The sequence below is a fragment of the Colius striatus genome, chromosome 1 (assembly GCF_028858725.1).
Source record: "Colius striatus isolate bColStr4 chromosome 1, bColStr4.1.hap1, whole genome shotgun sequence".
Classification (NCBI taxonomy): Eukaryota; Metazoa; Chordata; class Aves; order Coliiformes; family Coliidae; genus Colius; species Colius striatus.
This window is the reverse complement of record NC_084759.1, coordinates 147,471,692-147,486,483: the sequence shown is the minus strand read 5'-3', so window position 1 is coordinate 147,486,483 and position 14,792 is coordinate 147,471,692. Positions and strand designations below refer to the sequence as shown.

The following is a 14,792-nucleotide window of genomic DNA, read 5'->3' as shown; positions in this document are numbered from 1 at the left end:
CCCAGCTAGGGTCTGACCATCACTGCTAGATATATACTGACCTTTTGCAGGAGAGTTCTCTCCAGCCATGACAACACAGCAAACCTTCTTCAAACAATAAACTATCTAACTAATGTCTCAAAGAAAATAAAATGTCTGTTAGAGGTTCTCTTCTTTAACAGAGTTTTTCCAAGTCAGTTGACCAGACCTTTCTTAAACTAATTGGACTTAACTACAAGTCAGCATTTTTAGATTGCTGATTTTTAAACCATTCCAGTGGCTCCAAACTGTTGTTATCCAAATCTTCCTAAATCTGCAGAAATTCATCTTTATCCAATACTTAATTGTGTGAGAACAGACCACGTGAGCCACAGAAAAATAAAGACTCCTATTTAAGACAATGTCCCCATTGTGGACGGATTATTGATAAACATAGGTAAATAAAAACTCATGGCCCACTGGATTAAATGAGACATAAAAATGTGCATAGAAGTAAATAAATGCTAACTTATTTTTAGGACTATTCATCTGCAGAGGCACATGCCAGGTGTTCAAGGTAGGTACAAATGAGCTTTCCCACGTTGCAGGACAGAGATTTCATTTGCTTTCTTGTTCTGAATTAGAAACACAAATAAAAATTACAAACTGGATAAGATAATCTGCAAAATACACTCAGTTGAATCTGTTAATATTAACTTCACTACTTCAGATTGAGCTTTTTTAATAATTCAAAATATGAAGTTACTTAAAAGGTAAAAAAAAGGGAGCTTTTCAGTAAAATCTTTTCCACTGCATTTCTGAAGCTTCCTTTAAGAATAAACAAAAAACCCTCCTACCACTACTATTTGAATTAACAGATAAATGAAATTTCAGTCCTTTGCCATCAGTACTGAAGCATTAACATTCACTAATGATAACATTCGTCTGAAAATTCCCAACATACTCGTTTACATTTGTCAAGGTGACAAAGCACTTCCTAAACGATTTGCCTATGTGAACACAGGAATTCTGTAGCAAAGCCAAAAACCATGCTCAAAGCTCCTAAATCCCAACCTACAGCCCTAATCACAAAAACAGACTTCATCTCACTGGGATTCAGAGGATCAGGTGGTTCCCAGAACACAGTATACTACGTCAAGTCTTTAAGGTTAACTGAAACCAAAGTCTGATTAATTTTACAGTCAATAGCAGTGATCATTTGACATTAGTTTTGTGCTATTAGCTGCAAGCATATGGGGAATAAGGAGCAATTTGTTGTGCATGCATAAAAAGATATACATAGTCTGAAAGAAATGACCCTCTCAATATTTATTATTTTAATTTTAAAGTGTCTACTGCAAGCATACACACTGCTACTTTAAAACATTTAAACAAAGCTGGACTTAATTGCTCAGAAGAATTAACCAGAAAGCTTTGAAAGCAAAGAGAGGAAAGAAAAAAGAAATTAAAAATTAAAGGCATTTTATCAGGTAAAAAAGGTGGGAAAATAGTTACATATTCATTGAACAAGCTGGAAAGGTATGTTGATATGTCTAGAAGACAACAATGGAGGCATACTAGGGAAAGAAAGCAGAGACATTATGGTTTTTGAGCCTATGAGCTCCTCCAGCACAGCCCAATGAGAATCATCAGGTTAAAACAAGGATAAAAGCTCTTTCTTGGCTCCCTGGCAGAGTCTAGAACTGAAAAATCTCTTAGATATCTGGTCTTACAAGGCTGTACAACAGAACCCACAAATATGCAGTCAAACAAATTCATATTAAACACTTCAGTGCTATACAGCATTCCCTGCAAGTATAATTCCCTTTCTATGATGATGCTGTAGCAGCCAAGATTTCAACCCATCTACAATCTAGCAGCCATACAAAACTGCTAGGCAAAAAAGTAAATCTTAATAAATTCACTGCTTGGACACCTTTTCACTTATCCTTGTAGGCACAGAATGATTTTTGGGAGCACCAAACATTCTCAGCTCACTGAGACTGAGCTTTATTGTGTTTGTGGCAGGATTGACACTTGCATGAATTTGTCCTAAAAAGTCATGGGGGGAGGGAGAAAAGAACATTGCATCTCTTTGTCACAGGGAACTGGATGTTCAAGGCATGGCCTGCCATCAGGAACAGTGGCTCTGCTGCATTAGGAAGTTAAATGTCACCACTGCATGTAGAGAGAGGCACATTTTGTGAAGTTACCATATTAAGATATGGCATGATTGACATCCACAGCACGCTAGTGAGGACTAGAAATTCGACATCTCCTCAAATCACAAAAAGACCTCAAATCAATATGTGTGCATCTGTATGCATCCATAAATATATACAAATAAGCACACATGAAGGAATAAGAACTAATCCTGTGACACTTTGTCACCAGAAGTGTTATGCTGGTCGTCTTCCACATCCTATATGAACTCAAGGAAAAACAAGATGAAACAAGATGAAGGAATCAGAAAATGAAAAAAGCACATATCTGTAAGGACTGAGATAGCAAATAATTTGAAAGCATTTCTTCCCTCTGCTTCCACAAAACTCAGCTTGTTTTTTAAGCTAAATATCACACCCAAATTATTAGCACACATTGGAACATCGCTTGCGTACTAAATGATCTCACTAAACAGTCATCTTAAAGGGTGGAAAAAATGCAGGTCTCATAATATGTACGTCATCATTTTTTTGTCATTCGTTTGAATCATCCCCCAAAAATTGACTTATCTGCTGTCACACTGCGTGTCAATAGTGCTCCAAACCACGCGCCCAGGCAAAGATGAGCCTCCAACAATGCACATTCATCATCTGTTTACAAACCGAGTTCATCACGCTTTGCGACAACAGTTTGGAAATAAACTAAGAAACTCGGAGGAAAGGATGGTGATGACGGCATTGACACAACCGGAAATAATCCTAGGATGTTTAATCTGAAGAAAATAAACATTTCTAAACCAAACAACAAAAGGTACAGGGCCAGGACATCATATATATGCTTCCTTTGGCCTCAGTACAGAACTCTTCATTCCTTAACTATTATTATATGACATGTATGAGTATATCCAACTCCAAATGAGTATGTTGGTGGGTCGATTTTTCGGAACACAACCCATACTTGTGAGAGGGGAGCTGAAGAAACAGCCCAGCCCATAAGCTAGATCAGACTATAAGTTTGGATACACAACTGAATCACCACTATTTTTAACTGAATGACAGCACGTCAGCAGGTCTGCTGCATACAGGCAAAGCATGTAACGAAAAAAACAAAGCAGGATGCATCTTGCACAAGACACACAGGCAACCCTTTACTTGCAAAAGGTCAAGAACACACACACACACACAGAGTCAGTTCCTGAGGCACCACTCTGAGCTGTTTTAATCCAGTTGTGCATCCCAATCCTGCTCTGGAGACGCAAAATTGCTACCAGTTGGTGTAGGTTTGTCTGAAGTTAATGAAAATACACTGATTTATGCTGGCTGAGGGCCTGACCCAAAATTCACAGAATTACAGGATGCTTGAGGTTGGAAGTGATCTCTGGAGGGCATCTTGTATCAAATTTGGATAGACCTTTTAATAGAGCAATATACAGAGATGCTTTTCTTGTCGGTACTGTGTCCCCTAATAAAAGACCAGAGAGAAAAGTTGATGCTGGAAAATGGCAGCCATACTGGACCACCACTGAACAAGATGCAGAAAATAGGCTCTTTCCCATTTGCTGTCTGTATTTTATGTTTTTAATGCCACAGGAAGGCATGAGGCTTTATAAATTTAACAACATAAAGATAAAGCCATCAGCTTACTTTAACAGGCAAATTCCATGAGTGAAAATAGTCGTGTCTCATACAGATGAAGTAGGTGAAGGGGATGGGGAAGGATAGAGAAACAAAATGAAGCAAAGCTCAGGACACTCGGTCTTCCTTCAAGAGAGATACAAGGAATTTGTACTGCCATATTCTATGAACCTCCTTGCTACTTTGTTGTCCTTACTTTTATTACTTCATTATTATTTGCTGTTAATCCATCGTTATTTCTTTCCACTGTAACAGCAAAGCTCCCGACAAGAAAACAGTGTTGCTTTTCTACAGCTATGTGAATTGGTGTAGATTTTTATATTTAAAAACATAACCCTCCTCCAGCTGGCTGGTATACAGATTTAAGGACAAGGTCTGGATCAACTATGAGTTTCCACTTGTGACAGCCACATGAATCCTGGAAGAGCATGACTCGAGCAGCCTGGCAAACCTTGGCTAGCCAGTACTTAACTTTAACTTAGGGCTCATGGATCCACAGTTTTAGCAAATAGTTTGGCCTGCAACTTCTGAGTCATTTAAATTTCATACCAGGTAAATATCTCACTTCACATTGCTCCATCTTAACAATCTGCTCCTGCATTTCTAAAAGTACACGTTAAGTACTCTCAAGTACTAATTCGAAAACAAATTTTCAATACAGAAATTAAAAACAATCTGAAAACAGATTATGTGTCATTATCTTGCTTGGCAGAATGCAACAAACATTATAAACCTATCTCACTCACAACAAAGTACTGCAGCTAAAAATGGTCTTTATGCTCTTAAAAGAAAACTTCGAGACATGGCTTACCATAGTTGTGAGAAAAAGGTATCATTTACTGCAGCATAGCCCTGCCTAGAATGCTGGCTGAGGTTTCCATGGTTAACCTAAATTAAAATCAATTCCATATTTTTTGGCAGAAGGTCTATAAGATAATTTTCATCTTTTCTTCTTCAACTATAATTAAAAACATAGGCAAAAAGCTTCACATGTCTCAACTACGAAGGTACATTACAGCATACATTTTGGCTTTTAAATGTCTACAATGCTTGCCTTAAGTCAAAGTTAAGTGGGGAAGTAGAAAGTCATTATTGCCTGGCATCATACAGTTAAAAATAAAATATACCCTTTGCCTACAGGGATATAACATCCTGCGTGCTAGACTTGGTTGCTTGTTCTAAAAGGAAGCAAACCTTAATGCTTTGATTTGATCTGCAGCCACCATAAGCTTCTGTCACAAGAACTACTGAATAGTAACAGAAGCGAGAGAAGATGGCAAGGGAACCTAAAAGGCTCTTAACAGCAACGTTTGAGAGATATTCATAGGAAAGGTGTGAAATGTGTAATATCAAAGGGGAACATAATTGCACTAAGTGAACAGGATTTTGGCTTCTGATCACATACAAAAGCTACTCTGTCCATCCAATGAGTGAACGAATAGGTTCGATATGTGAGGTGTACAAGTCATCCAGGTCTCTTTGGATGTGGAGACAGGACTCAAGATGCTTCCAGGAGAGTTCTCTCAGTAAATTAAAACCACCTGATTCCACAAAGGTCTTCTGATTACTTCCCAGCAATCAGACAGCATGTGCACAATCCCAGATTAAGGTCATTCTTCTTATGAGCATTCAAAGGCATGACATCACACTATAGGCAGCTTTAATAAAAGTTGGAAATTGACTGAATCACTATCTTATCCACTTCTGTCCATCAAGTACATTCATTGTTTGCAGCTCTTCAGAAGTGCAACTTTCCATTGTCTCATACTCTCATATATACTTTTTTTTATGATTAATTGAAAGAGTAGCAAAATAAACATGGGATATAAACTTCTACACTTAGCTTTTAGAATTAGTACTGAACATTGTGCAACTTTGTGATGCTCTGTTAACACATGATTGATACATCTGCTACATACTGTGGTGAATAATCTCTCCATGAAATTCTGGGTTAAATAACTCCCAGCTCACCTCTGGCAAATGAAGTAAAAATCTTGATTTTGGAAATGTGCTGGTGGAGGGGAGTCATGGTGGATCTTTCCAAGGCCTGTTCAAAACCACTAGTCTCCTCATTTCCCATTCTTCTCACCCCTAAAGACTGACACTCTTAAACTATTAAAAAGAAGAGCTTTGGTTTGAAATTATAAGCATGTGTCATGTCTGGACTGAAAGATATTAGCCTAGCTTTGTGAACAGCTGTGATTCCAAAGCCAATTCTAAAACTGCTCATCAGTAAATTAGGGAAGGAATGGGTAAAGTAAGGTTGGGGAATCTATTTAGCATTTTGAATTCTCCACTAGCAAATATAAACCCTCACTTAAAGTAGAGGAACTTGCTTTGAGTAATTTAAAATACACAAATAGAAGCGACCCTATTGAAAGCCTTAAAACAGCATTTATTCAGTCAACATGAGAAGAAAGAATTCTATTAGTTGGAAAGTGATTTTCTCACTCTCCCCTTTCATTTACAATCAACCTAAATCACATCTGAATAAATTCCAATAGCCTTCATTACATACTATTCAGCATTATTTATTTTCCCATAGAATCATTAATGTACAGGATAGCTGAATATTTCACCAAGAGAGCTGATTGTGAATTAAAGAGGAGAGGCAGCTTCCAGCATGAAAATTCAAGACAGCAAAAAGATTGCCAGGTTAGATGTCGAAGAACCCAGAAACAGAAGACTGCTTTTCCTCTAGCAAGTGAAAACCAAAGGCTGGAAGAAGGGGAACAAAGTGGAAAGTGAGAAATAACAACGCTTAAAGATCGCAGCTGTGTGAGAAGACCACAGAACAAGCAGATAAAAGCATATAAGATGAAGTAAGTTCATTTGAATTAGACTCATGGGCATTAAGCAAGCCAAAAATAGCAGCAGTTCACAGGGGGGAAACTGTTCTTTTTGTTAGAGACAGGGGCTGGAGTTAAATTTTCTCATCTGGCACAGGCTTTCTGGTTAGTGCTAGGTATGTCACTCAGGCTGTGCCTCAGTTCCTCAATGATAATGCTGGATGTTGTACAGCAAAGCCACACAAGGTTCAGTGGATAGTCAAATGATAAGGGCAAAAGATGAACCTGCACAGACAGCTATACCTAATGGATCCCTGATTAAGAAAAACAGAGAGACTGGCTATAGTGACCTGATCTACCTGAATTTTAGATTACACAAATGTTTCAGAGCATGACAGATGTATATATAACCACAAGAAAGACAGATAAATCTCTGATCATAAAAGCTCAGAGAGAAAGAAAAGTTTTGTCAAATAAGAAGGGTGACAATGCACAGACATATTTAAATGACAAGGCTGACTAAAATTAAGATCGGAACAAATATCTGAATGTACCTTCAAAGGAATGTTCTCTGATTTCAGAAAAGTGTTACTTGGGCATGAGTCTACTGTTATCAAATATACAGGAGAAGACAATGGGAAAAACAGGAAGAAACAAGGTTCCTGCTTGGGGGTGGAGGAAAGGAAGGGGTAGGAAATTTCTTCAAATACAGAGAAAATGGAGAAAAGACCCTTGACACACTCAGCAACTTCAGCCTAAGCAGCTTGCACACTGGGATTCTCCCATTCAGATGTGAGTTATAGGCAGAATGGAGGGTGACTGGTACAAATGGTTATTAAATAAGATACAGGTAGTCACAAGATGAACCTCATGTACCAAAAGAAGCAAGCAAAGCAGACAAGTAGTCTGCAAACAGACTGTCTGGTTGCAGAGAGAATCAGAGGGGCAGAGGAGACAGACAGCTGATCAGAGATGAAATTTTCCCTGAGGGCACAAACAATCCTCATGAATACATGTGAGTTTATTTGAGCAGGTTTGTGCATACAAAGGGACTAGAGCGAATCGGGGAATGGATAGCACTGAGGCAGTGAATGGCCATACTGGCAGTATTTCCTTGTAAAACACTAAGGAACTGCTCTAAGTCTTTACTATTCTTCTGGCCACTCACTGTTTGTTCTAAACAGTACCAGAAAAAGAGCTTTTAAATATATAAGCATATAACCAACAGTATATTTACAAATCCTTGCTAACTCCATCTTCATGCTTCTCTGTTTATTATGTTCAGAAGTATGACAAAGCAATAGACATTAGCTGTAGGAGGCATGTCCCTGTCTCAAGCAGCCTGCTCCTGTCCTAACAAGTCTAAAAACCACAAAACAGACCATCGATGGGAGAAAGCCAATAATACTGTCCCCATATCACAGATTGGGAATCATGTAAGATAGCTAGTCAGTAATTTTCCCCAAGATTTGAAAGGAGGTAACAAAACTGGATACTGAAACCCTCTCTCTTCAGCATCCCTCTGGTACTTCAGTCACACGGGCAGTGTATCTCCTTTTAAGACATTGCCCTTGATCCTTAGAATGTCCTGGTAACAGGAGTCTTGGCTTGAATGTATATATTGAACCTATATAGCTTTAAGTCTTATTGAACCATGTTTCCCCCCTTCTATTTCCAGCTCCCCTGCAGCCACTTTTTGTCTGAGCTCAAATTAGCAGTATTACTAGCTCCATCCATAAAGCTGACCTTTTTATCTACTTACAGTTCTGTTGGTGAAGTTACTGAAGTTTGTCACTAAGATTTGCTTGATCATCTCTGGTGTGGAGACCACCACAAACATCTGGCGACCAATGTAATACCTACAAAGATAAAAGTAGAGTCATTTCAGCAGACAATGACCACTGGAGAGCTATCTCCTTCCTTAAGATACCTCTTTTGGCTTGAAAATACTTGTCATGAGCAAATATCACAGAAAATACATTACCTTGGGTAAAGCAGTACACTTTAACATAAAGGTTTACACACCCTGTGCTCACTATGAATTCTGTACAAAGTGATGCAGTATCAGCAAACCAAACTACAGAGGAGCAAAACATTAGAAGCTGTCAACCCAAACAACCATGGAAGACCTACAAAATCGATTATCCTGAAGTTAGTCACATGGAATGTCTTTCCATGGCAATGCCTTGTCTACAATGAACCTTTCCAGAAGCCCCTCTGGCATGACTGCAGTAAAGGCACACTTCCACCATTTCTGCTAGTACTAGAACTGACTGCATCTCACATCCCAGGCTGTGTATTGTCATGAACATAACCATCTAACAGATACTATTTTAACCTTACCTAATATCAACAAGGGGGAAAAAAAATGAAGAAATAAATAGTATAAAGGAATTCATAAAACCTTAGGAGAAGACTGGATGATAGGGGCTTCACTCTCTGCTGGTACAGACTCTGTTTCCCTGCTTCCCGTTTAATCTGACCTTGTGGAGCCAGGATTTGTCCTTGGGGTATTGACTGAGACCCAGCCCAAACCTGCAGCTCTTTGCGGTGCAGAATGTCCTTTTCCAGCAGCATTCCTCCCAAGACTCCATGCTTAGCTGCCCTGCAGGGGGAGGAAGTACTACCAGCCAGCAGAGGTTGTCTGCAGTCCCCACCTTTGCCAATTGCTGGACCAGGAAGACTGTGCAGGCAGTGCTGCCTTTGCTGTGCCAGGAGAGAGGAAGAGGAGGCTGGCACAGGAGAGCCAGGCACCTCAGAGCAGAAGGCTGGAAGAATACTACAGATGCTGCAATACTGGGGTAATATTGATGCCTAATCATTTTGCTATGATACAGCTTAGTATCAATATATTGCTTATCACCTGTCTACATTGCAGCAACAGATCAGACAAGCAAACCCTGGGCTAAATTATATTTAGTAACTGGAGGTTCCCATGGCAATGAAGCTGCAGCAGCACTGATTTCACTGAGGGCAAACAAGTCAGACAAATATCTTTATTTCAAAGCAGGTTTGCAGAGTCCACCTTGACCCCCATACCACCAAACAAACAAATGGCAGAGGAAAACAAGAAAATATTTTTTTTTCGGGAAAGACGTGATCTTTTTTTGTTTTCTGATAGTTTCCAGGCAGAACTGCTATTTCCCAAATCCAACCCACAGGCTCCACTTGAACCTTAGCTACAGGTGGTATGGTCTATTTTTCACCTCTTTCAGTTTGCTAAACCACAGTAAAGTAGCGGTCAATAAATGCCAAATGTTTCTTCAGAACCCTAATGGGTGCATAAGATAAGGGTGCTTTGATCACAATCTTGTCTTTGGCAAACAAGGATAATGCCCTGTATGCCCCTTACACATGCACTTTGTACAATTCCTCTGGCATCAGAGAGGTAAAGCAGTTTCCCAAGGTGAAGACTCATGCCACTCCAAATCTACCTGGGATGATCAGCCATGAATACTGACGTCTCACCTTGCTTTTCTCTTCCCCTTTCCAAGTTTATCAAGTTCCTCATCTCATTTAATGGCTATTGACTGATGTACCTCCAACACTCAGGATTTCACAGGGACCAAATCCCTAACACCAGACTGTAAATCCAAATTAGAAGCTGATAACATCTACCCAGATAGATTAATTCTTAAATTAATGCTTAATTCTTCAAAGGCACCACAACAATATGCTGTGCAAAGCACATGTGTGAGAGAGATACTTCTAGTCTATTTCAAACTTGGGAAGTTGTAGAGTTCCAGCTTTGGTCCACTGGAATAACAGAACAGTACTCACAGTCAGAGTCTTTGTGTCACAGTGCACTTTGTGCTTGAAAGCATTCAGAAATAAAACTTGGGACAGGAGCATCTCCTACTCAAGATGCTTTTAAGAGAAAGTGACTCACAAGCCAAGCCTATGTAAACAGACCTATTCATCATCCTCCAACTCAGACCAGTCACCTGAAGTCACAGTTCTGCTTCGACAGCTAAGCCCTTTCTTTTTCATTTACTCCAACTTTCTATCTATAGGCACCTGCTATTCCTTTCCTTACCCAGTTATAAATAAAGGCAGAGAAGGAGAGGGGAAAAAATCCCCTAAAATCAATAAATCTAAAATACTGAATTTTATGCAAAGTTCTACCTGCTTTTAAGGAATGACTGCTGTAAAGCACAGACATACTACCATCTTTTATTGTACTCCAAACAACAAAAGCTCTCTTATCTTTTCTCCATTCTTCTACTTTTGGTATATAATCTTTCTAACCTTCTTTAAGACACAGAGAGGTGTGTATGGACATGGTTTGGGAGTTAAAATCCACAGACTAGGAGCATTACTTTCATGATCTTCACCTGGAGTTAAGGAAAAAGAACAAGCAGACTTAAGCATGAAACAAGATAATCTGAGTGATTTTGTTAGCAAATGTGGCTCTAGAACCTGCAAAGCCACTACAAAAACTCCTGAGTTTAAACATTTAAAATCCTTTCCAGGATCAAGTCTTCAGTCACAAACCAAGAGGATATGTCCCAACTAGGTTTGTTTGGTTTTTATACTTGTTCCAAAATGGCAAGCAAAAGATAAAATCCTCCTGAACAATAATCTATTCTTCCCAAGTACATAACGTATTCACCTCTGCCATGTAACTTCATTTTGATTCTGTATTACTACATGAGGATATCACCAGTCTCACATAGACTTAGATTTATTATTGAACAAAACCTGATATTCTTGTCAGATTTTAATAAATAAGAGTTTGAGAAAAACAAAAGCCTCCCGGCAAGTGCATTACAAATAGATTCATGAATAATTTAGGACAGTATTTTTTAATAACTTTCTCTAGGTTAATCTTTTCACAGGGCTTGCCCATACACAAAAGTCCTACCTTTAACTACAGTGATATAGTACCATTACATTGCTTGACCCAACCCTTTGTAATATCTTCGTGTAGGGCATTCAGAGTGTAATGCAAATGTTTGGGACTACCTAGCTCACTCCTACAGAGAAAAAAGAAGGTATGAATGTAGCTTCTCAGAGCAATACAATTCTGTCCACATGGGAATCTATTGTAACACTGCCATACCAGCAAAAATAAATTTCATAACCCACATATGAGTGTAATTTTCCAGTGTAGATGAGACTTCAGTTATTCAAGTGATGCTATTGGGGCAATTTCTGTTAAATTTCAGTTTAAACTGCATCCCTCCAGATTAAAGAAAAATATCCACATTTTTAGACCAGTAGCTTTAGTTCCGTTGAAAGATGAGATGGGAAAAACCTGGTGCAAATACATCAACAGTATGAAGACAGCACTAGTTTCTTCCAGCAGATAAAAGGGTAGATGACAAGCCATCACCCCAGCACGCTGGCAGTGCAGAAGCAGGCATCTTTGTGCTGTACTGTCCCCAGCAGGGCCAGGCAAAAAGTTTTTCCAAGTGCTCAATGGAGGACATGGATCTACTCCCAGAAGATGCAGAAAAGCCAGGCTGCGCTCCAGAGTGTTTCCCAAAGGGCTTGCAGGTCAAAGTGGTCGCTACATTACAGTATATTGAGCAAAGGGAGTTAATCTGCATCCAATAACTGAAGATGCTACTAACACCAAACACACTCTACTGCAGCAGTTGCATCTGTAAGAACAGGCAAGCATCGTTCTTACAGCAATGAATGAAAAGGACAGAGACTTCTGCCTTGTGTTCAGGCTTCACACAAGATGTTATGGTCCTCTTTGCAATGATTTGGTCATTTAGTAACACATCTTTTCTTTTATCCATGAGCATAAGCAGCAATCCAGCTGTGATTTCTGCTGTTTTGCACATGCACCACTATCACTTTTCTGCAGAGATGTGGTCCAGGTGTCTCAACCTGGACTTAGTGCCTGCCATGGCCACAGAAGTTACCTCATACAGGTAAGAGATGCCTTACAAATTCAACTGTGAGCTGAGGTAGGAGCAGTGAGACAAGAGGCACATCGGACTGGCTAGTCCCTCCTGCAACATCCACACACATCCTCTCTGATCTCTGCCAGTGACCCCTCCAGGAATGCAGATTTTTGTTCTCGAGTGATGTAGGGGATCAATCAACTACTTTTAATTTGAAGGGCCAATTTAGCATAATCCTTTCTGTGCCTCCAAGATTACTCTGACCACACTGCATGGTCACCTGCTGACAACAGCATCTCCCAGGTCATGAGCCCAGAGCAAAGCTCATAGCAGTGTTGCCTTGCTGTGCCGGAAAAGATAGAGTAGGCACACAGTTCAATGTGGCAAAGGGCCATATGTTTGTGTATAACACCTGTTTGGGAAACACCTGTGTGGGAAACACCTGCAACCCTTTCACCTTGTTTATAGCGCTGCTGTCAATTCACAGAAAACTTTGATCTCCCTATCTATTATCAGTCCCATCTATTACAAACACATCACATTAATCATAAAACACATATAAGCTGTTAGGCAATAAACAAGGCTTTGTTTTCTATGCTGAACTCCAGGAAAGTACACAAAGATCATCTGGAAAGCTAAATGAAAATAGAAAATTTTATTAGCTCTGTCTTCCTCAGAGAAAAGCAAAGAACCAAGAAGCAAAAAAAGGAAAGGTATGGAAAGATACAGAGATATAGGGGAAAAGGTTAATTTCTTAGGAGATATTTCCTTAATAAAATGTTCCTCAGTCACTCCGACTCTTTTGTTTAGAGACACCTCATTCACTGCAGGCAGAGAAATGCAAAACCAAATAGCATGCTGCTTGTTTAAAGTAGGACTGAAGCTTGGTGCTACTTGCTTAATTATTTTGGAGGTCAGCAAATGGATTTGTTATGAACACTGTCCCCTTCCAGCTCTTGCAGGCAATTCAGCCTCTGAATGGGACTGTATGATATGTAATGAGCAGCTGCAAAGCCAAAACACAATCTTCACAGAAAGGGTTACTTTACACTGAGAGGAAAGGAAAGGAGGGGACAAAAAAATCAGCTACTACCACAAGTCCCATTATTATTTGTGTTATATTAGCAGCTAGAGGCTTCCAAGGTCCCCGGGCCCTAATTTGGCAGGAGTTATACATAAGTAGAAGGCTTATTCTAGGCCTGTGGAGAATACAATTTAAATAACTTGGAGTGACAAACAGTGTGGAAAACAAACAATAACCTCTATTTTCCATCCGAGAGAGTGGCAGACAGACAGGTATAGAGGAGCTGGGAATTGCCAGCGATCACCTATTTTTTTTTCCTCTGTTGACATCCTGTGAGAACAGAGCTCCTCAGCTGCCATGTACACCTGGAAATCCCACACCAGCTTTCTTCAGGAAGTCTGCTGGAAAGTCATAAGCAAACTCCCATGCTACTTCTCCTCCATCCTGGGCTGTGACTCTAGCTGGCAGTGTGCCTTACTGGACTATTTTCATAAAGCATTGACAAGCTATTTACAGATTAAGGAACTGAGAAATGCACATTACCACTTCAGGAAAATGACACCAACACCAAAAAAAACCCCAACCAAACATAAAAAATCCACAACTTGCTAAAAACAAGTGAACTTATTGCACACAAAAATGAAGCTCCAGTAGCATTGAGCAGTTTGATGTACAGAGAAAAGTTTCAAAATGCAGGTCTGCCAACACACACACACACATGCCTCAGCCAGAGACTAATCCAACCCATTGTGTAAATTCATGAAAAAGAAGCCCCGGCCACAGTGATTTCTATTTAAGAATAAATTGTTCCTCATTTCCTTTTTCGATCAACTAGGCTTCTTTTCATGTTGTGAAAGCTTTAAAATAAGCACATGGAACTATTAATTTAATTCCTGACTGTATTAAAAATATCATGTAACAAGATGCCCAGACACTGGCTCACACTTTCTGTGCCGCTCGGTATTGCTATGCATCCACCTCTTTGTCCACATACCCGGGATTAAAAATGCTACCTTCTACATACCAAGAACCTCTGCGCTATCTCAAACTTGCACCTTGCCAAAAGACCTCTGCTTTCTGACACGCTTAAGGAAGTATCAAAAAAAGGAAGAAAATTCTGGGATTATTTATATTCTCCCTACCACTAAAAGCACAGCTATTTTTAAAGGAGCTCCTCCCTTGTCAGGTGCAGTAAGGGACTTGTGGTATGAAAGTTATATATTTAGGGTTGACAAGAAGGAGAAGGAGAGTTTATTGGTGCTGTTTCAAGGTACAGCCTGGTAGAGTCTTCCAGGTACCTTACAGTGGGGTGCAAATAAACCGTGTTTCTGGGCACCTCTAACTCCAGCTGGGGTTTAGCAACTTG

At 39.6% G+C, this 14,792-nt stretch overlaps 1 protein-coding gene across 1 annotated transcript in view; it reads right to left on the bottom strand.

Annotated features, from left to right (window-relative positions):
- Positions 1 to 14,792, bottom strand: part of TBXAS1 (thromboxane A synthase 1) — a 240,619-nt gene that overhangs the window by 129,188 nt on the left and 96,639 nt on the right. The window contains exon 4 of the mRNA XM_062011158.1: positions 8,307 to 8,403. Within this exon, the coding sequence (XP_061867142.1) occupies positions 8,307 to 8,403 (97 nt within the window). The remainder of the gene's footprint in view (positions 1 to 8,306; positions 8,404 to 14,792) is intronic.